At 47.4% G+C, this 20,708-nt stretch overlaps 1 protein-coding gene across 5 annotated transcripts in view; it reads right to left on the reverse strand.

Moving 5' to 3' along the window:
* ASH1L (ASH1 like histone lysine methyltransferase) overlaps positions 1 to 20,708 on the reverse strand; it is a 182,747-nt gene that overhangs the window by 41,605 nt on the left and 120,434 nt on the right. For all 5 annotated transcript variants that reach the window (XM_039251468.1, XM_039251467.1, XM_039251469.1 and 2 more), the window contains one exon: positions 13,942 to 14,036. In XM_039251468.1, the coding sequence (XP_039107399.1) occupies positions 13,942 to 14,036 (95 nt within the window). The remainder of the gene's footprint in view (positions 1 to 13,941; positions 14,037 to 20,708) is intronic.

Below are 20,708 nucleotides of genomic sequence, written 5' to 3' on the forward strand. Positions count from 1 at the left end.
AGTTACTGTGTCTTTCAATTCTAAAATTCCTATTTGGGTCTTCTTTATGTCTTTGATTTCTTTCCTGAAGCTTTCTACTTTTTTTCTTCTTAAAAAAAAATATTTTTTTAACGTTTATTTCTTTTTGAGAGACAGAGCATGAGCAGGGAAGGGGCAGAGAGAGGGAGGGAAGACACAGAATCCGAAGCAGGCTCCAGGCTCTGAGCAAGCCGTCAGCATAGAGCCCGATGCGGTGCTCGAACCCATAGACCCCGAGATCATGACCTGAGCCGAAGTTGGACGCTTAACTGACTGAGCCACCCAGGTGCCACATCTACATTTTTTCATGTTTCAAGCATATTCATAATTGTTTACTGACTTTTTTTTCTTTTTAAATCTGCTTTAAAATCTTTGTCAGGTAATTCTAACATATTGGTGTTGGCATATGTTGACTGCCTTAAAGTTTTTTTTTAATGTTTATGTATTTTCGAGGGCGGGGGGTGGACAGAAAGGGAGACACAGAATCTGAAGCAGGCTCCAGGCTCTGAGCTGTCAGCACAGAGCCCGACGCGGGGCTTGAACACACGAGCTGTGAGATCATGGCCTGAGCTGAATGAAGTCAGACACAGCCGACTCAGCCACCCATCTACGCCCTGACTGCCTTTTAAAATTCAGTTAAAGGAGGTAGCTCAGTTGGTTAAGGGTCTAGCTCTTGATATTGGCTCAGGTCATGATCACATAGTTTGTGAGACTGAGCCCTGCATCAGGGTCTGCACGGGCAGCATGGAACCTGCCTGGGATTCTCTCTCCTCCCCTCTCCTGCTTACTCTCTCTCAAAATAAATACATAAACCTTCTAAAAAGTTTAAAACCTTTTTCAGTTTAAGATCTCCCTGGGTTCTCAGTATGACATACAATTTTTTCCCTTTTTGCTTTCTTAACTTTTTTTAAAGCTTATTTATTAATTCTGAGACAGAGAGAATTCCAAGAATGCTCCATGCAGAGCCCTGATATGGGGCTCGATCCCACAATCACGAAATCTCAACACTCAACTGACTGAGCCACCCAGGCATCCCTGACATGGGAATCTCAGTTTAAACCTAGGCATTTTGTGTATTGAGTTAACTCGTTCTGGATTTGACATAAACCTTCTATTTTGGCTGCCTTTTCCCACAACCGCTCCTGGAACCTGAGTGTTGCTGGGGGATGTTCCTGGTCACGGCTTGGGGTCGGTGGGAGACCCAGCTTCCCACGCGGCATCCCACATCATGGTGGCAGTGGCCAGGTCACTACCAGTGATGGTAAAAGTCCTGACTCTGACATCACATGGGTCAGGGGAGGGAGGGACACCTTACTACTGCCAGCGGGGGAAGGAAGCTGAGGCGCCCCACTTGGCACCTGCTGCTGAGGGTGTGGGCAGGTACCAGGTTTTCCTGTGAAGTTGGACTAGAGTTTGGAGGGTACTCTGCTTAAAAGTTTTCTGTCTTGCTAGGGGGCCCCTTTCCCTTTCTTTTGGCTACAGAAAACAGGCTTCGCTCTGCTTGTTCTGTTTCTGCCCAATGGCGTTTCCAGGTCGTGAGCTTCCTCCGCTTCAAGTCTGGGATACATGAGGTAGAACTCATCACCACCAAGTTCCTCAGGGCTAAGGTCCCTAGTTGGTCCGCCTTCTCCTCTCCACCTCTTTTTGGGGGATATAAGCCGATTTTACATTCCTCATCATGTTATACAGAAATCTAAGAGCGACAGAGTTTACAGAGAGGAATGAAGAGTAAAGAAGAGGGCAGTGCAAGTAATTTATATCTGCGTCACTTCCCACGACATTGGGACGAAGCGCATCTCAGAGGGCGTGTGGTTTCAGAGCAGGCTTGTCCCCGGCCCACAGGCCGCCATAAAGTCAAGGTGTTCCCCGTCTTGTCTTGTTTGCTTACTGACTCTTGACAAAACCTTTCAGACCGTCGAGAAAAGTACTGTATTCCGGGTGCTCCGGGCTGTGCCGAGCCCCCACCGGCTCACCCGCAGAAGTGCTGTCGCCCCTCGTTGGCCAGGACACCCAGCCGGGGTCGTAAAGGCCTCGGCCAGGGAGTTGGTGTTGAGCATGTAACTCGTGTCCTTCCACTCGGACTCGATAACGGACTGAAAGGTCACTTCTCTGATGGCCACACTGTCACTGCTGACGTCCTCTCCTTGCCCTGCCTCGTCCTGGGGACAGGGACAGTCCAGCACCAGGCCCTTCCCAGCCTCCCGCACGAAGCCGGGAGCGGACAGCCATCCGGGCTCCTGTTCTCCCACCTCCCGCCCTTAGGGGGGCTCTTCCTCCCCAACAAATGTTGCCTAGATGCTGCTGTGAGTGTCAAAAGTCACCGTCCTCTTTTCCCCAGAAACTTTCCACGCGAATGTGGTTTCTCTCCCACTCACTTCCAGCCCCCAGGCCGCAGACATCTTGGGGAGGGGCCCATGCTTCCAGGTCTTCTTTCCCTCCTCATTCTCACCATTCAGGAGCTCAACCAAAGCCCGGTCTCCCTGGCTGTTCAGGTGCCACAGCCGCAGGCCCGCGGGGAGCAGGGGGTCCGTGCGCGCTCGGACCAGCGCAGAGGGCCCGGGGGCAGCAGCGGCCGGGCAACCGTGGGGCCCAGCGCGGGCACGTGGCACAGCCGAGGCCCGGGGGGCAGCATTGCGTTGGCAGCCCTTCGCCCCCTTTCAGTTGCTGGCTAATAGTGCACCGTACGAACACACCGTTTGTCTATCTGCCCTATTTGCCGGGGTCCTGGGCTGTCCCCTTCTGAATGAAGCTACTAGGCTAGGCACCCTCCTACCCACGTGTGTATTGTGGATGTACGTTTTACCCTGGCACAGCATTTATAGGCAATCTGTCTGGGCCAATGCACTATGGTTTTCGTTTGCATTTTTTAAAATTATTTTTTAAAATGTGTATTTAGTTTTGAGAGAGAGAGACACAGACAGACTGTGAGTGGGGGAGGGTCAGAGAGAGAGAGAGAGACACAGAATCCAAAGCAGGCTCCAGGCTCTGAGCTGTCAGCACAGAGCCTGACGTGGGGCTCGAGCTCACGAACCGTGAGATCTTGACCTGAGCCGAAGTCAGACGCTTAACCGACTGAGCCACCCAGACGCCCCTCATTTGCATTTCTTTGATGAGTTATGATGCTGAGTATTTTTCCTGTGTGTACATTGGCCGTGTGCATGTTGTCTTTTGTAAGGTGTTCAAATCCTCACGTTAAAATCGGGTTGTCTTTATTTAAAATAAATACATTTGTAGGAGTTCTTTATGTATTCAGGACATAAATGATTTGTGAATATTTTCTCCTAGTTTGTGCTTTGTTGTTTCTTTTTTTTTTTAAATGTTTTTTTAATTTATTTTTAGGAGAGAGAGAGAGAGAGACAGCGTGAGCAGGGGAGGGTCAGAGAGAGAGGGAGTCACAGACTGAAACAGGCTCCAGGCTCTGAACTGGCAGTCAGCACAGAGCCCGACGTGGGGCTCGAACCCACAAACCGTGAGATCATGACCCAAGCGAAAGTTGGACGCTTAACCGACTAAGCCACCCAGGCGCCCCTTGTTATTTCTTTTTGAAACGGTGTCTTGTGATGAATATGCTCACATTTTGTCAGCGTATAAACTATTGGTGCTTTCTTTAGCAGTTACTGCTTTCTGGGTCCCATCCAAGAAACGTTTGATTATCTGCAGGTCATGAAGGTAGGTTCCTAATGCTTTCTTCTAGAAGTTTTATAATTTCAGCTTTTATGTTAAAGTCTGTGCTGTGTGCCGGATCCAGACTGCATGAGCTCAGAGGTTGATGTCAAAGTTTAATTTAATTTTCTTTACGTGAACATTTAATTGTCTTGGCACTGTCTGGTCCAGGGCATTATATCCCTGTTGCATTGCTTTTATGCTTGTGTCCAAACTAAATGACCACAAAAATGTGGGTCTATTTCTGGGCTAACTACTCTGTTCCATACATCTACTTTAATGTCAATTTATTTTATATTTTATTTATTTTTTAAAAAGTTTATTAGTATTTTAAAAGTAGGCTCTACACCTGATGCAGGGCTCGAACTCAGAAGCCCAAGATCAAGAGTCGCACGCTCACCACCTGAGGAAGCCAGGTGTGCCTCTAACACCAATTTTAAGTCTAAACTGCATTATGGTAATTCATGTTTTTCAAATTTTATTTATTTTGAGAGACAGAGACAGAGAAAGAGAGGGAGAGAACGAGTGGGGAGGGGCAGAGAGAGGGAGGGAGAATCCCCAGCATGCTCCATGCTGCCAGGGCAGAGCCCCACGCGGGGCTCCAGCTCACAGACTGTGATCCTTTACCGGAGCTGAAATCAAGAGCTGGCACTTAACTGAGTCACCATGGTGCCCTGCTTTATGGTATCTCTTGCAGTCAGATTATGCAAGTCTTTGGAAAAAATATTTTTTTAAAGATCACACTGGGGGTGCCTGGGTAGCTCAGGTGGTTAAGCATCTGACTGGCTCAGGTCATGATCCATAGTTGTTGGTTTGAGTCCCGTGTCGGGCTTGCTGCAGTCAGTGCAGAACCTGCTTCGGGTCCTCTGTCCCCTGCCTCTCTCTGCCCCTGCCCTGCTTGCTCTCTCTCTCTCTCTCTCTCTCAAATAAACATTAAAAAAAATCACTTTGCATGTTTTTTGTATTTCCACATACATTTAGACAATCAGCCTATCAGGGCGCCTGGGTGGTTCAGTCAGTTAAGCATGCTGACTCTGGATTTTAGATCTCATGGTTTGTGACTTCGAGCCCCACATCAGCTCTGGGCTGACAGCGAGCACGCTGCTGGGGATTCTCCCCCTCCTTCTCTCCCTGCCCCTCCCCTGCTTGCACGCTCTTTCTAAATAAACATTAAAAAACCCAGCTCATCAGTTTTTGACAGAAAAGCCTGCTGGCAGGAAACTCTATGTTGCACTGAAGTAATAACAGAGCACCCCCTTCAATCTCTAATTGTGGTGTTTTTTCCATTTACTTAGGTCTTCTTTAATTTCTCCAATAAATGTTTTAGTTTTTAGTATAAAGTTCTTGCCTATCGGATAAATTTATTTCTAACTATTTTGTTAAAATTTTATTTTTTTTTAAAAATATATTTTTAGTAATCTGTGCACCAACATGGGGCTTGAACTCATGACCCAGAGTCAAGAGTTACATGCTCCACTGACTGAGCCAGCTGGCTGCCCCTCTAATCACTTTGGTTTTATTATACTACTACAAATGCTTTTTAAATGTTTTATTTATTTCTAGGACAGAGAGAGAGAGAGACGGCATGAGCAGGGGATGGTCAGAGAGAGGGAGTGACAGACTCTGAAGCAGGCTCCAGGCTCCGAGCTGGCAGTCAGCACAGAGCCTGACGCGGGGCTTGAACCCATGAACCGCGAGATCATGACCTAAGCGAAAGTCGGACGCTTAACCGACTACTCTACCCAGGCGCCCCTACAAATGGTTTTTAAAAAAAATGTTTTTTAGAGCAGTTTTAGGTTCAAAGCAGCATTGAGCAGAAGGAACAGAGATTCCGGTACACACACGGCCCCTACGCGAGCGCAGCCCTACCCGGTCACCAGCACCCCTCCCTAGCATGGGCGCCGCTCACCGCCGAGGAACCCGCGCTGTCACATCATCATCACTGTACCTTCTACGGCTTCGGAAAGCGTCTAATGACAGGTGCCCACCCTTCCTGCATCACACAGGATGGCTCCACTGACCTAAACATCTCTGCTCTGCTGACCCGCCCCTCCTGCCCGCCCCCGATGCTACGGACACCCCCACAGGGCTGCCTTTCCTGCAGCGCCACGTGCCTGGGGCCCTAGAGAACGCCGGTCTTTTCACATTGGTGTGTTTCACTTGTCACGATGATCCCAAGGCCGCTCATGTCTTCTCAAGGCCTGGCGGCTCCCTTCCCTCGGCCACGCGCTGTTCTGTCTCTCTGCACCGGTTTAGCCGTCACCCCGCCTGAGGGCTCCCCCCCCCGCCTGAGGGGCCCCCCCACCGAGGGGCATCCTGGTCCCTGTCTGGGTCGCTGCCAAGTCCGGGCAGTTATGAGTAAGGTGGTTACGAAACACCCGTGTGCAGGTTACTGAGTGGACATTAATGTTCAACTTCTTTGAGAAAATATGACAAGATGTTGGACGGTGTGGGAAGAGCCTGTTTTCTAAGAATACAAGTGATTTTCATACAACGATTTTGTTTTCAGTGACCTTGCTCAACAGTCGCAGTAGCTGTTCTGTGCACCTCTCTGGACTTGACGATCCTGCGCTCCGTCAGCAGAGCAGTTTGCTCCCTCCTTCCTGGTCGTCACGACTCCCGTCCTCCCCCGCCCGCCGCCCGGGCACAGCAACGGCCACAGAGTCGGGCCGCAGAGTCGGGCGGGGGGCCGCTCTGCCTTCCTCCCGCCGCGCCCCACACGGCCCTTCCCGCTGAGAGCGCCGCCTCCGTGTTTGTTCTCCACGGTCTGGGCCGCTTTCCCTCCAGGGGCTGCCGTTCTGCACCGGGGCTGTCGCAGCCTCCGAAGGGGACCCGGGGGGGTCCCCTCACCTTCTCAGCGTGTCCTTCTGTCTCAGTAAGGTGACAGGTCACAAAGGAAGCCATTCAGTTCTGAAATTTTTTATGTGAAGGATTTGGTAAGGAACTAGGTTTCTGGAACTGTTACAGGCTATTCAGATATTCTCTTTCTCCTGCATTAATTTTGTTAGTTGTATTTTTTAAGGCATTTGTCCATCTCCTATTCACTCTAATGTACTGGCATCAAGTTCCTAACGTCTCCTTCTTGGTCTCTCGGCGACCCCAGGACTCAGAGCAGACGCTGGTCACCTGGTGTGTGTAGACGCGATTAGTTTTGTCGCTCTTTTCACTTTTGTTTCCTTCTTTCTACAGGGAGGGGTGTTGTAGGAATGCAGTGGGATGGCTGTGCTCTGCCCTCGGACATCGAGTGCTTGGTGACAGCAACCGAGGGGAGGGGCCTCCACTGTGTTAAATACAGAGTGAGCATCACGTCATCTCACAGCCCAGGTTGGAAGTAGTCACTACATACATGAAGACGCTAAAATGAGGAGTACGTGGCTTATTCACGATCATGTGACCATGAGAGTGAGGGACTGTGATGGCTGTCTGGGCCCCTGAGGCCACCTTCAGTCTTGCTGACTCCTGGGACTCAGCACGTGGTCACGCGCCCAGCCATACTTGGCTACAGCGAACGACACAAAGCAAAATCAGTAAAGGGAGAAAGTGCTCTGGGCAGCACACGGGGCGAGTCGAGGCCCAGGCTGACACAAGCTCTCCCGCCAGTGGGGTCACACAGGACATCATCTTTGGCAATATATGGGGGGGGGAACACAACATGTGAAGTGTTCATCAAGGACGCTCATTACAAACTCAGTGCCAAGGTTTTGGCTGGTGGCTGACCATACAGGTGCTCTGCCTAGAGTGTACCACATTCCAGACTCTTCAAATGAAAGCAGGGGTTCAGCAGGAATAATAGTTTATACACAGCAGGCACGGGAAGACACTCTCGCATTCAGGAAAGGTTTATGCGGACAGGAAAATGGTAGCTATTCAAGTTCCCAGATGCCAGCCAACGCCCAACCCTGCAAGCAGGCCTCTCTCAGAATACAAGTCTTGGGTCTGCTATTTTATTTATTTAGTTTTTAAGAAATGTTTATTTTTGAGAAAGACAGAATGCAAGCACGTCAGGGAGGGGCAGAGAGAGAGGGAGACACGGAATCTGAAGCAGCTCCAGGCTCTGAGCTGTCAGCACAGAGCCCGACGCGGGACTTCAACTCACGAACCGTGAGATCCTGACCTGAGCTGGAGTCAGACACTTAACCGACTGAGCCACCCAGGTGCCCCTTATTTTATTGTTTAAAGTGTATGTATTTTGAGAGAGAGCGTGCGCACAAGCAGTGGAGGGGCTGAGAGAGAGGGGAGAGAGAGGAAAAGACAGTGAGAGGGAGAGGAGAGGCAAAGAGAGAGGGGGACAGAGAATCCCAAGCAGGCCCTGCACGGTCAGAGCAGAGCCCAGCGTGGGGTGTGAACCCGTGAACCGTGAGACCCTGACCTGAGCCGGAATCAAGAGTCCGATGTCTAACCGCAGGGGCCGCCCAGAGGTCTGCTGTTTCAGCCCATTTTGCACAGAAGGCCTGTGTTCTCTCCACGAGATCCAGTTTGGGCAGGAGCTGGAAGGACCGGCGGCGGCAGCCACCAGGAGCTGTGCAGAGAAGGGCTGTGAAGTGTTTTGCGAGCTCAGCGGGATAAAGCGCCATGATGTCCGAACGAGGGCTGCCAGAGGCGACAGCCCTGCACTAAGTAACAGATTCCTGTTGTGAGGGCTCTATTGTAAAAGACTTCAATTCAGAAATGATCTCTTATTAAAAATTTTTTTTTAATGTTTTATTTATTTCTAGGAGAGAGAGAGAGAGAGAGCGTGAGCAGGGGAGGGTCAGAGAGAGAGGGAGTCACGGACTGAAGCAGGCTCCAGGTTCCGAGCTGGCAGTCAGCACAGAGCCCGACGCGGGGCTCGAACCCACGAACCGCGAGATCGTGACCTAAGCGAAAGTCGGACGCTTAACCGACTAAGCCACCCAGGCGCCCCAGAAATGATCTCTTATTAAATGATTACTATGCGTTAGGTACTGTGCTAAGTATTTTAAGTACATTATTTAATATTCATGCTAATTTCTGTTTTACAAGGGAGGGTCTGAAGCCGAGACGTGTCAGCTTGCCCAAGCCCCCGCAGCTGGACCGTGATGGGTGGGGGGCAGACTTTGAACTGCGGCCTGATTTCAGAAGCCAAATGTGAAGGACCACAGGCCCTCACATTTTTGCTCCCACATGCCCCAGACGAATTTTGAAAAACTATGAATCCCCAAGGTTTTATTTATTTATTTATTTAAAAGATTTTACTTTTCAGTAAAGCTCCAATATGGATGGGGCTTGAACTCATGACCGCCCGAGCATAGCCAGCTGGCGCCCCTCCCTCCCGATGCATTAAACATTTTTTTAAAAAGTTTTTATTTATTTATTTAGAGAGAAAGAGAGAGTGAGCAAGCAAGCACGCACGTGCACACAAACAGGGGAGGGGCACAGGGAGGAGACAGAATCCCAAGCAGACTCCGAGCCATCAGCACAGAGCCCCACGTGGGGCTCGGACTCATGAACTGGAGACCATGACCTGAGCCAAAATCAAGAGTCAGACGCTTAACCAACTGAACCACCCAGGTGCCCTACAGTGTATAACTGTTGATCTCAGGGTTTTGAGTTCAAGCTCCATGTTGGGCGTAGAGTTTACTTAAAAAATAATAAATAATGGGGCACCTGGGTGGCTCAGTTGGTTAAGCGTCTGACTTTGACTCAGGTCATGATGTCATGGTCTGTGGGTTCGAGCCCCACATCAGGCTCTGTGCCAACAGCTCAGAGCCTGGAGCCTGCTTTGGATTCTGTGTCTCCCTCTCTCTCTGTCCCCTTCCTGCTTGTGTATTGTCTCTGTCTCTGTCTCGAAAAAAAAATGACAAATAAGATCTATTAAAAAAACTATTAAAATGAGAAAGGTGAGGACTGAATTAAGACTTTGGTCACCTGGCTAGCTGGGTCAGTGGAACGTGCGACTCGATCTCAGGGTTGTGAGTTTGAGCCCCATGTTGGGTGTGGAGATAAGTTAAAAAAATAAAAATAAAAACAATAAATCTCTACACACATCTTATTTGTCATTTCCTTGGAGAACTCTGACCAATACAAGCAACATCATTTCAGAACATTTTCGTCAGCTCTGAAAGATACTGCACACCCACCGACAGCCGCCCCCGCCCCGCGGAGCAGCCATCCTCTGTGTTTCTCCGTATTTACCTACCCCGGGCATTTGCTACGGACAGCCAGACAGCCGGACAGCCGGACAGCCTTCGTCCCGCAGCTCACCGGTTCTCGTCACTGCCGAGCGACACTCGCTGTGGGTGCCCGCGTTTTGTGACTCTGCTTACCCACTGCTGGGAAACTTGGGCTGTGCCCCCTTTGGCTACCGGGAGCACTGCCGCTGTGAGCACTTCCGTGGGCGCTTTGTGTGGACGCGTCCTCCGTCCTCCCGCGCGAACGCCAGCCGCACGCCTGCCGGGTTGCCTCCTGAGGAACCGCCGGAGCGCATCCTCCCGGCAGGCTCGTCCCAGCAACACGCGCGAGGGCCCGGCTCCTTCACGGCCCTCCGGCCTGTCAGCTGCGGCCGCCAACGGATGGGGGGCCTTCCCACAGGGTTTTGACTTCCGCTTCCCCAACGACTGATGACGACGAGGGCATCTTCTCATGTGCTTACTGGCCACGTGTCCATCCCTCGTGGAGAAAAATCTGCTCAAATAATTTTCCCGTTTAAAAAACTGCGTTGTTTGTTTTTTTACTATGGAGTCGCAATAGTTCCCTGCGTGTGTAGGCTTTTGGATACAAGTCTCTTAACCGATATGATTTGCAAGTATTTCTTCCGTCCTGTGCATGTTTTTTTCAATTTCTCGATCGTGTTTTCTGAAGTTTTAAATATTGACCAAGTTCAATTTGTCTTTTTGTTGTCGTTGTTGCTCAGGGTTTTGGTGTTCGAGCTAAGAAATTATTGCCTAATCCAAGGTCATGAAGATTTACCCCTTATGTGTTCTTCAAGAGTTTTGTGGTTTTAGCTGTTATATTTAGGTTGATGAGCCACCTTGAGTTAATGGCATGAGGTGAGAATCCAACTATCCTGTTATCACAGAACTGTCTACCGAAAACATCATGCCTGGGGCACCTGGGTGTCTTAGTTAAGTGTCCAACTCTGGACTTCGGCTCAGGTCAAGATATCATGCTTGTGAGATGGAGGCCTGTATGCTCTGTGCTGGGCACGGAGCCTGCTTGGGATTCTTTCTCCCTCTGTCCCTCCTTGGCTTGTGTGCACGTGCTCTTTATGGGAGGGAGGGAGGAAAAGACCATGCTTCCCTCGTGGAACTGTCACGGAACTCTTGTGAAAAATCAATCGACTACAGGGCCGCCTAGGGGGCTCAGTCGGTTAAGCGACCGACCTCGGCTCAGGTCATGGTCTCAAGATTTGTGGGTCTGAGCCCTGAGTCGGGCTCTGGGCTGACAGCTCGGAGCCTGGAGGCTGCTTCGGATTCTGTGTCTCCCTCCCCTGCTCGTGCTCTTGTTTTTCTCTTTCCCTTTCGAAAATAAACAAACAAAAAGAAGCTAAAAAAACCCCCCAATTGACTATAAAACATTTTTAAAATTTATTTAATTATTTTAATGTTTATTTATTTTCAAGACAGAGAGAGTGTGAGTGGGGAAGGAACAGAGAGAGGGAGACACAGAATTTGAAGCAGGCTCCAACGTGGGGCTCGAATTCATGAACCACGAGATCATGACCTGAGCCGAAGTTGGATGCTTAACCAACTGAGTCCCTCAGGCACCCCATCCTTAAACATTTGAAAATAAACACTATTTTCCATTTACTGATTCTGACTCCATCAGTGCTAAGATGCACTATTATTTTATTATATAACTACTTTTTATTCATATACCTAATACAGCAAAGGCAGAGATGAACCCAGGTGTGGCCAACTCAAAGTCAGGCTCTTTGTTGACAAAGCTGGAAATGACCTGTTCAGAACAAGTGACTGACCCACCACCCTATCCTAATCATAAACACATTATCTGAACGACAAAATCACACTCTCCAGGGAAAACCATCTGTCATCCAACAGCCTGACCTCAGACCCTGTTTCACGGGATGAAAGATCCACGACACTTGGAAAGGTCCTTCCTTTATCTATCTACTCACTTCGCAGACCACTGAGCACAAATGAGTCTTAGTGAGACACTGAAGTGGGGACGTGGAGATGACATCCTTATTTAAATTAAAGGACTTCCCTCTGGACGTCTTAACCACTATTTGAGGCAGAATGTGAGAGAGACACTGGCCTGTCATTCCCCTATTCTCCTTGATGGACTGACACACCTTCATCCCTGGGACTTGTCAGAGCTTCCTTCTACGATTTAAGTTAGATCCCAGCCAGGACAAAACCAGTAAGACTAAAATGGTCATGTTTTATTTTTTTAAGGGGGGATCGGGGGACAGAGGGAATTCCAAGCAGGTTCTACACTCCTTGCGGAGTCTGATGCTGGTCTCGATCCCATGACCCTGAGATCATGACTGGAGCCAACGAGTCGGACGCTCAACGGACTGAGGCACCCAGGTGCCCCAAGTCATGTTTTCCTTTAATGGGACTTTTAAATTACTTCCTACTTTTAAGCCTATTTCTCATTACTGGATTCTAGGAAGAGCTAAATCTGTTGAGGATCCGTTTCCACAGCTATGACATAAGTAATAAAACAAAATGCTCTTTCAGAAGAGCCTTGGCACTGATCCCAGAGATGCAGAGCGCACTCTTACCGTCACTCAGGTATGAGGATTAAACCCTGTAACTGTGCGTTGCAGTTAAACTGTCCTGCAGCCACTCAGCACAGAACAATCCAGCAAACTGATCTTCACGGCACAATGTGTCCGCTTGGTGCTTTGAATACACTGCCAGTGCTGCGCCCGCGGGGGAGAAACGGGGTTGGAGCGTCACGGCAGAGAAGAGCCCCACGGTCCCGCGGATCAAGGGTCTCAGGGTAAAGAGAACACACAGGGTCCACACGTACCAGGCTGCTCCTGTCACCTGCGTCAGGAGGCTATCCTAATTTCTCCTCCTCTCCTTTCATTTGTATAGGTGTTTGCTAAACTTCTATTATGTACTAAGTGCTAGGAAATCAAAGGGGAAGAAAAGACAATCCTTTACCTGCAGCTTATAATCTAACAAGGGGGAGGTAACACACGAGTAAACAACTAGAGCAATCACGGGTCACAGAAAGAAATGCTGTGATACAGGATAAAGGGAGGGACCCTCTTTGGTGGGACAATCACAAAAACAATTTTAAAGAAAATGACATTTAAGTAGACGTTGACATTAGGCTCAACCTCAAAGGACGCAAAGAAATCAGCCAGGGGAAGAGTTGAGGGAAGAGATGTAGAGGCAGCAGGAATGGGAAGCAAAACAACACTTGTTCTAGGACGTGAAAAAAGAGCAGCAAGACAGAAGACGGGATGGGACGGGAGGGAAGGAGACAGAAGACGGGGGGCGGGGGAGAAGGGAGCGCAGACATGGGGAGGGTGGTCAGGGACCAGGTCGTTCTGAAAAGCCATAAAAAGTCATTCTTAAACGTTATAACATTATGTATTTTTCTCCTGTGCGGAGAGTGAACTGGATGGAACACGGAGAGAAACACACGTGTCACACGGCTGCTGCGCAGGGACGAGCCCCGGACCAGCGTGGAGCCCACCCCGGAGTGGGGATGGGGCCTGGACAGGAGCGCGGGCTCCCGCAAGGGCGGCGGTCACAGACCGCGAGGGGCCAGACTGGACGCGGCAGACACAACGGGAAGAACGCAGGAGGCCCACGGACCCCAATGCTGAACAAAATCCTGTCTCCCCCGCCCCCCCCCCCGCCGAAGTGAACGGAAAAGAAATCTTGCTCAATTTTCAAGCAGATAAATGATCAGGGAAAGCAGTGGGCTCTCTTCCTGTGGTGATTACGTACCCATAAATCATGTCTTTTTGAGCACGGAAAACATCTGACAGTGAGGTGATGGTGACAGTGAGGTGATGGTGACAGTGAGGTGACGAGGAGCTGGTTTTTCCTCGATGACACACTCAGGGAATCAAATGCTACAGACATCGAGGTGTTTTTTTTACTGAAACTTGAGTGAGTAAGAAATATTTATGTCATTTTGATTTCGAGACAGCAAGGAATGTGCAGAATACTTCAGAGTGAGTACAAACTAAATGGTAAAGAAAGAGCGTGAGCTCACGGGAGAAGCAGAAATACTAAGAAGACCAGGACATTTTATCCAAACTCAAGAACTGCCCCTTCTCTGCAGCAATCTACGCGCACACGGGGCACTCACCGACATGAATGGGAGCCGGGAACAGCCCATACTCGTGCTCTCCGGGAGTGTATTCCAGCTTCTCTTTCTTTAACTGGATCAGTCGGCTCTTTGGGCTGTGGTCAGAAAAGAATGGAAGACAATCAGATGCAATGCAACTCTAGTGGTCAAATATAGAAAACAGATCACTCTATCAAGAGTGTTTGTTTTAACAGCGGCTTAAATTTTAAAGGCATATGTTTTGGGGGAGGGATACTAAGTACTTTTGTGTACTTTTAGAATCTACATGTTTGGGGGCACCTGGGGGACTCAGTTGGTTTGACATCCGACTTTGGCTCATCATGATCTCGGGTTCATGGGTTTGAGCCCCGCGTCGGGCTCTGTGCTGTGCTGACAGCATGGAGCCTGCTTCGGGTTCTCTCTCTCTGCCCCTCCCCCTGATCATCCTCTCTCAAAAATAAACATAAAGAAAGAAAAAAAAGTATCTACATGTTTGGAATTGTCTTTGAGGAATTACACATAAAAAGAGCCATGTTAGTATTTTCCAGTAGTTTTGCAGAAAGAACCTAAATTTCAGATCTGATCATAATAATAACCTTGTATTTGATCAGTGATTTATAGTATGCATGTACATATGTATGTATTATTATTTTATTTTTTCAAATAAGCTCTATGCTCAACGTGGGGCTTCTACTCCTAACCCCGAGATCAAGAGCTGCACGCTACTCCGACTGATCCAGCCGGGCACCCCTAATGATTCACAGTTTAAAAAGTATCTTTCACGTATCATCATTTATGTCAATCCTATGAAGCAGGTAAGAAGAAATGTCAGCTCTGGTTTACAGATTTGAAAACAGATGCACTATGAGGCTGAGCGGCCTTGATTTTAGTAGCTGCTCAGGAGATTTAGGACAAAACCCTCAGTGTCCTGTCCGACTCTTACTGAGTGACTCTTCTTATTTTATTCTGCGACGTCTCCAAAGACTTAACCCTTCTACTAGTCTTTCTGGTCTGTGCTTCTCTCTGATGTCTGTTATGAAATCAGTCTTAGGAGATTTCACAAACACATAAAAGGAAGGGGCAAAAAAAAAAAGGAAAAAAAAGAGATGAAGAAAAAGAGAAAAAGAGAGTTTCAGGACAATCTCTTTTAGTCTACTCTGATTTTATTTTGCCTGTAAGTTCCAGTAAATAAGGCAAGGCTGATGTATTTCTTTTCTCTATCAATTACAACATACTGCTTAAAAAAAACCCCAAAACAAGTCTATACCCTGTAACAAATAGGTACACTAGCACACATTTTGCAGATGGGAAAACTGAGGCTGCCCAAAGCAAGTTACTTGTACGATCTGAACACTGGTTCTTTCTAATGTATCATTATTTGTTCACCACTGAGCATTACGTCCAGGTCCTGTGCTAAGTGCTAACAGACACTGGTGAATAGGGCGGTTCACACTGCTCCTAGGCGGACAGACGATAAGGAAGAAAAACTAAGGAAACAGGAAGAAATCAGGAAATAATGAAAGCTAGGCCAATAATTAAAATAAGAATAACAAAGAGAGTAACTGGAAGTGACATGAAGCAGACGTGACTGTCACTAGGTCTCAGCCGTGAGGGGATCTGGGAGGCGGAGGAAACAGCGGGCAGAAGGTCAAAGCCAGAACGAGACGGGAGAATGAGGGCAAATACGAGGAGGCTAAGGGCCCAGGCGAGGCCATGCCCCGTGTCTGCAGCAGCGCTGAGGAGTCTGGGCGTCAGCTTCAAGGAAGAAAAGGAACGATTCGAGGTTGTCCTGCATCTATCTAAAAACCACTTTTCTCATTTCAAAAAACTTCCTCAAAGAAGCAATTATGAACAGAGATGTGAATTTTTTATTTCAACTCAAGATTGTGTGTGTCCATCACGAAGCAACGTCCAGCAGGTTGAGAAAACACCTGTGTCAGAACCAGGTTACTTTGTGAGAGAAAACCTGGTCTAGGATTTATCAGAGTCCAGCTTTCCCCAAGCGGATGAGCTAGAGGCCAGGGAAGATCCCACCTAATTGCAGCAGGAATGGAAGCTTCCTCGAGGTCAGCGGGCACACGGAGCCTCAGAATGACGCAGGGCCGCCCACTCCAGCATGCCCAATGACACACACGCCCCTGCGAACCCACCCCCATCAATCGTGGGCCAGTTTTCTACCAAAAAAACCCATCCTTGGTTCTGTGATGCGGACACCAAGGATCTGGGCACCACTGTGAACACGACAATCACAGGAGAAATCATTCTCCTAGATCTTGGCCGCGACTGATTTTGGCCCTAACTTTAGGCATGAGCGCTTATTTCCCTGTTGGTGAAAACAACACGGAACTCTTTCATTTTCCAGCGCTCTGCTCCATGCGAGCTGTGCAGGGTGGTTGACTGAGAAAGGCTCTGGAGGTCTTTGTGGGTTGGGCCTGGGGAGTCTGAACACTCCTACCGTTTTCCATGGTACTCATTTGTGTGACACTATTAGTTCAAATCACTCAGGAGAAAAATCTGTAGGAATCAAAGTTACCACTTCAGAAACACAACTGCTAAACACTAAGTTTATGTGACAGGTGTTTATTTTTGACCCCCGGCTGAAGCTGTAAAACAAGAAAACTATTTCTATGTGTATGTGTGTAAATGAAAAAATCCTTTTGATTTTCTTATCAAAAGAAAGTAATCTGGGGGTGCCTGGGTGGCTCAGTCGCTTAAGCGTCCGACTTAGGCTCAGGTCATGATCTCACAGTTCGTGGGTCCGAGCCCCACATCGGGCTCTGTGCTGAAAGCTCAGCCTGGAGCTGCTCCGGATTCTGTGTCTCCCTCTCTCTCTGCCCCTCCCCTGCTCATGCTCGCTCTCTCTCAGAAATAAATAAAACGTTAAAAAAAATAATTTGCCTTTCATAATGTTCTATTTATAAATGCAACCCATTTAGTGTTTGAGGCCAGTTTCATTTCTCTTTGGTAGTTTATCAGTTTTAATAATGCATCATGAGAATGCAACAGAGATATCAACTTCAAACAGGCAAGTCCACCATCAAATGGGAGAAAAAGTATACAAATACATAAGAAAAAATAGAAAAAGCGAGGGTTCCTAATAATGACTGTTAATGGATCTTATGTTTCTCTTAAATGTTGTCTATAATAATTTCTTGAGTTCAAGCATTTATTACCTTATTTTCAAATCTCATCACCTCTGATCTTGGCCCCAAACCCAAAATAATAAAAGTACTAAGATGTCTTCTTCCTGAATGTTTCCCGGACGGCTGCTGAGTCACAGCACGGGCTTGGCCCCCGCGTCTCAGGAAGAGAGGACAGGGGTCTCTGGCAGACTCCAGATGCCAACGGACACACCAGTGTTCTAAAAGCTGTCCTGTTTGGCAAACAAATAACATGACGACAACTTGAAAATCAAAAAGAAGTTCAAGTTCCCTAGGTTAACTAACAGGAAGTCATATCTTATTAATATGAGTTATGTTGTAGCTCTTGTGAATTTTTACTTTTGGAGAAAAGCCTGTTACTAATGTTCCTATGCGAGGCTGAAGTAACTGTCAAAACTTTATCCTTTTATCGAGATTTTTTTCTTTCTTTTTCTTCTAGATTTGAAGACCTTGGTCATTCGGTGACAATCACGACATAGGATTTACTGGCTAACTTAGAAGAGCCTAGAGAATTGTCTGTGATAGGTTTTCATTCTCTGAGTAACTTCTGATTAAATCTGTATGAGTGATTATCCTGAAGACCTCACTGCCATTCATGATAAGAGTGCTGCTAAATTTAATAGGTTAACTAAAGCCTTAGCATCTAAAGGGATTCCTGATTTTTCCATAAAATTGGCTAAAAGTCTCATCTACAAACAAACACTGAGGCAGCTAAAAGAAGATTCAAAAAGGCCTCAGCAAACGGTGCATCAGTCACTTCTTTTTTTTTTTTTTTTTTAATATTTTTATTTATTTCTAGGAGAGAGAGAGAGAGCGTGAGCAGGGGAGGGTCAGAGAGAGAGGGAGTCACAGACCGAAACAGGCTCCAGGCTCCGAGCTGGCAGTCAGCACAGAGCCCGACGCGGGGCTCGAACCCACGAACCGCGAGATCGTGACCTAAGCGAAAGTCGGACGCTTAACCGACTAAGCCACCCAGGCGCCCCGCATCAGTCACTTCTGACTAATGATGCTATGGGAACAGAGTTATGACACAGAGTCCCCCAGAGCTACGGCATCGCCTCAAACACAGCCTCAGCAGGACTGTAAACAGGGGCGAATTACAGTTTCCAGGGCATTTCTGCCTGGGAAACCACTCAGTTTATGAAAGTAGACTCCCTAACTCAAGACCCGCTTAGAATAAGAACCCATCAGCTGGGACTGAACACCTGGTGTGAGTGTAGTAAACACTGTGTCTACAACGAGTATCCAACGAAGACCTTGTCTCTGGTGGCCCTCACGTTAGTTAACAGGCTACACTGTTGCAAACCGGAAGAAAATACTCTTTAACTGGTGTACTGTCCTAAATGCCTTAAGTTTAGAAGATTCCTACAAATGTTAATATAGATTATAAACCTACAGAAAACTTAATACAGTTGTAAAAAAAAAAAATACACCCAAGTTGGCCTACCTAGAAAATTACTCAGGACACACACACACACACACACACACACACACACACACACACACACACACACAAAGTGCTTTTATGCTCCTGTGTAGGTAAACAACCCAGGTTTTTCCTTACTGTGTAGAAAAAACAAAAACAGAAACAAACACGAGTTCTTCCCTACGATGAGTTCCTTTCCTGCGTGGTTCCTTTATTTTTACAAAGAATACTCCACTTCTGACACTTCTGGTCACCAAGTGTGTGGGGCTTAACCCCACACCAAGCAGCTCTCTGTGACACCAGCTGGGTGTCTTACAACTTAACTCCATTCTGACCCTACCGACCTGGTGACAGCATCAGATCCCACAGGTGAAGGGCTCAGTGACGCCAGCCCGCCCCCACCTCCACTCCAGATGCCAGTCACAAGAAGCAGGTGCGTGGTTACTCACAACTTCTGTCCGATTTGGCTACAAACCAATGGTTCCCATGACCCTGTCCTTAGGTTTGATTAATTTGCTACAGAGGCTCGAAGAACCCAGGCAAACACATTTACCAGTTTATTAAGGGACTCTAACAGAGAAACAGCTCTTAAGCAGCCTTCTGCCCACCCACCGCGCCAGCAGGGCACACCTCCTGGGCAGCAGACAGAAATGCCTAGTGTCTCCATGGAGCAGGCCTATGAGCTTATCTTCACGGTGTGGCCTCAGGGGAGGCTCCGATGAAACTTACTTAGGTGATCTGACAGACATATACAGAACATTCCATCCAAAAGCCACAGAACACACATTCTTTTCAAGCACACTTGAAACATTCACTGAGACAGATCAAATGTTAGGCACAAAACAAGTCTTAATAATATATTTAAGAAGACTGGGGCGCCAGGGTGGCTCAGTTGGTTAAGCGGCTGACTTTGCCTCAGGTCATGATCTTGTGGTTAACAAATTTAAGCCCTGCGTCGGGCTCTGTGCTGACACATCAGAGCCTGGAGCCTGGAGTTGGCTTTGGATCCCTCTCTGACCCTCCCCTGCTCATGCTCTGTCTCTCTCTCAAAAAAAAAAAAAAAAAAAAAAAAATTAAAAAATAAAAAAAAAAAATGTAAGAAGACTGAAATAGGATCAAGCATATTTTATAACCACAATGATATTAAAGCAAAAATCAACTACAAGATAAAAACTGGAAAACTCGCAAATATGTGGAGGTTAGAAAACATGCTACTGAGCAGCCGATGGACTGTGAAGAAGTGGGAAGGAAAATAAAAAACTATCTTGAGCCAAATGAAAATGGAAACGTGACACACGGAACGCAGCAAAAGCAGTTCCAAGAGGGATGTTCACAGTGATCACTGCCTACACCAAGAAACCAGAAAGATCTCTGGGCTCCTGGGGGGCTAAATCGGTTCAGGGGTCGACTCTTGATTTTGGCTCAAGTCATGATCTCATCGTTCAGGGGTTCAAGCCCCACACTGGGCTCTGTGCAGACAGTGTGGAGCCTGGTTGGGATTCTCTCCCTCTCTTTCTCTCAAAATAAATAAATAAATAAACTTAAAAAAAAAAAAAAGAATAAGAAATCAGAAAGCTCTCAAACAGACAGCATAACTTTACATACCAAGGAACTAGAAAAAGAATAAACTAAGGCTTCCAAGATCAGGAACGGGACAAACACGCTCACTCTCTCCTGCTTTATTCAACATAATAATGGAAGTCCTATAACCAAAACAACCAGATAAGAAAAAAAAGTAAAAGGCATTCCTTGGTAAGGGAGAAATTAAACTCTCAACATTTGCAGCTGACATAATACTATACATAGAAAATCCTAAAGATTCCACCAAAAACTCAATTGGAAGTAATAAATGAAGTTAGTAAAGTTGCAGGACAGAAATCAATACACAGAAACCAGCTGTGTTTCTATACACGAATAACTAAGTAGTAGAAAGAGAAATTAAGAAAACAGTTCCATACACAATTATTCCAAAAAGAATAAAATACTTAAGAAATAAACTTAACCAAGGAGGTGAAAGACCTGTACTCGGAAAACTGTTCGGACACTGATGGAAGAAGCTGGAGATGACGCAACAGGAGTGATAGATTTTCTACGCTCATCTTCTGGAAGAATGACTATTGTTAAAACGTCCACAATAGCCAATGTATTCTGCAGATTCAATGCAATCCCTATCAAAATACCAACAACATGGGGTACCTGGC

The sequence above is a fragment of the Hyaena hyaena genome, unplaced genomic scaffold, assembly GCF_003009895.1.
Source record: "Hyaena hyaena isolate Hyena2069 unplaced genomic scaffold, ASM300989v1 scaffold_385, whole genome shotgun sequence".
NCBI classification, from domain to species: domain Eukaryota; kingdom Metazoa; phylum Chordata; class Mammalia; order Carnivora; family Hyaenidae; genus Hyaena; species Hyaena hyaena.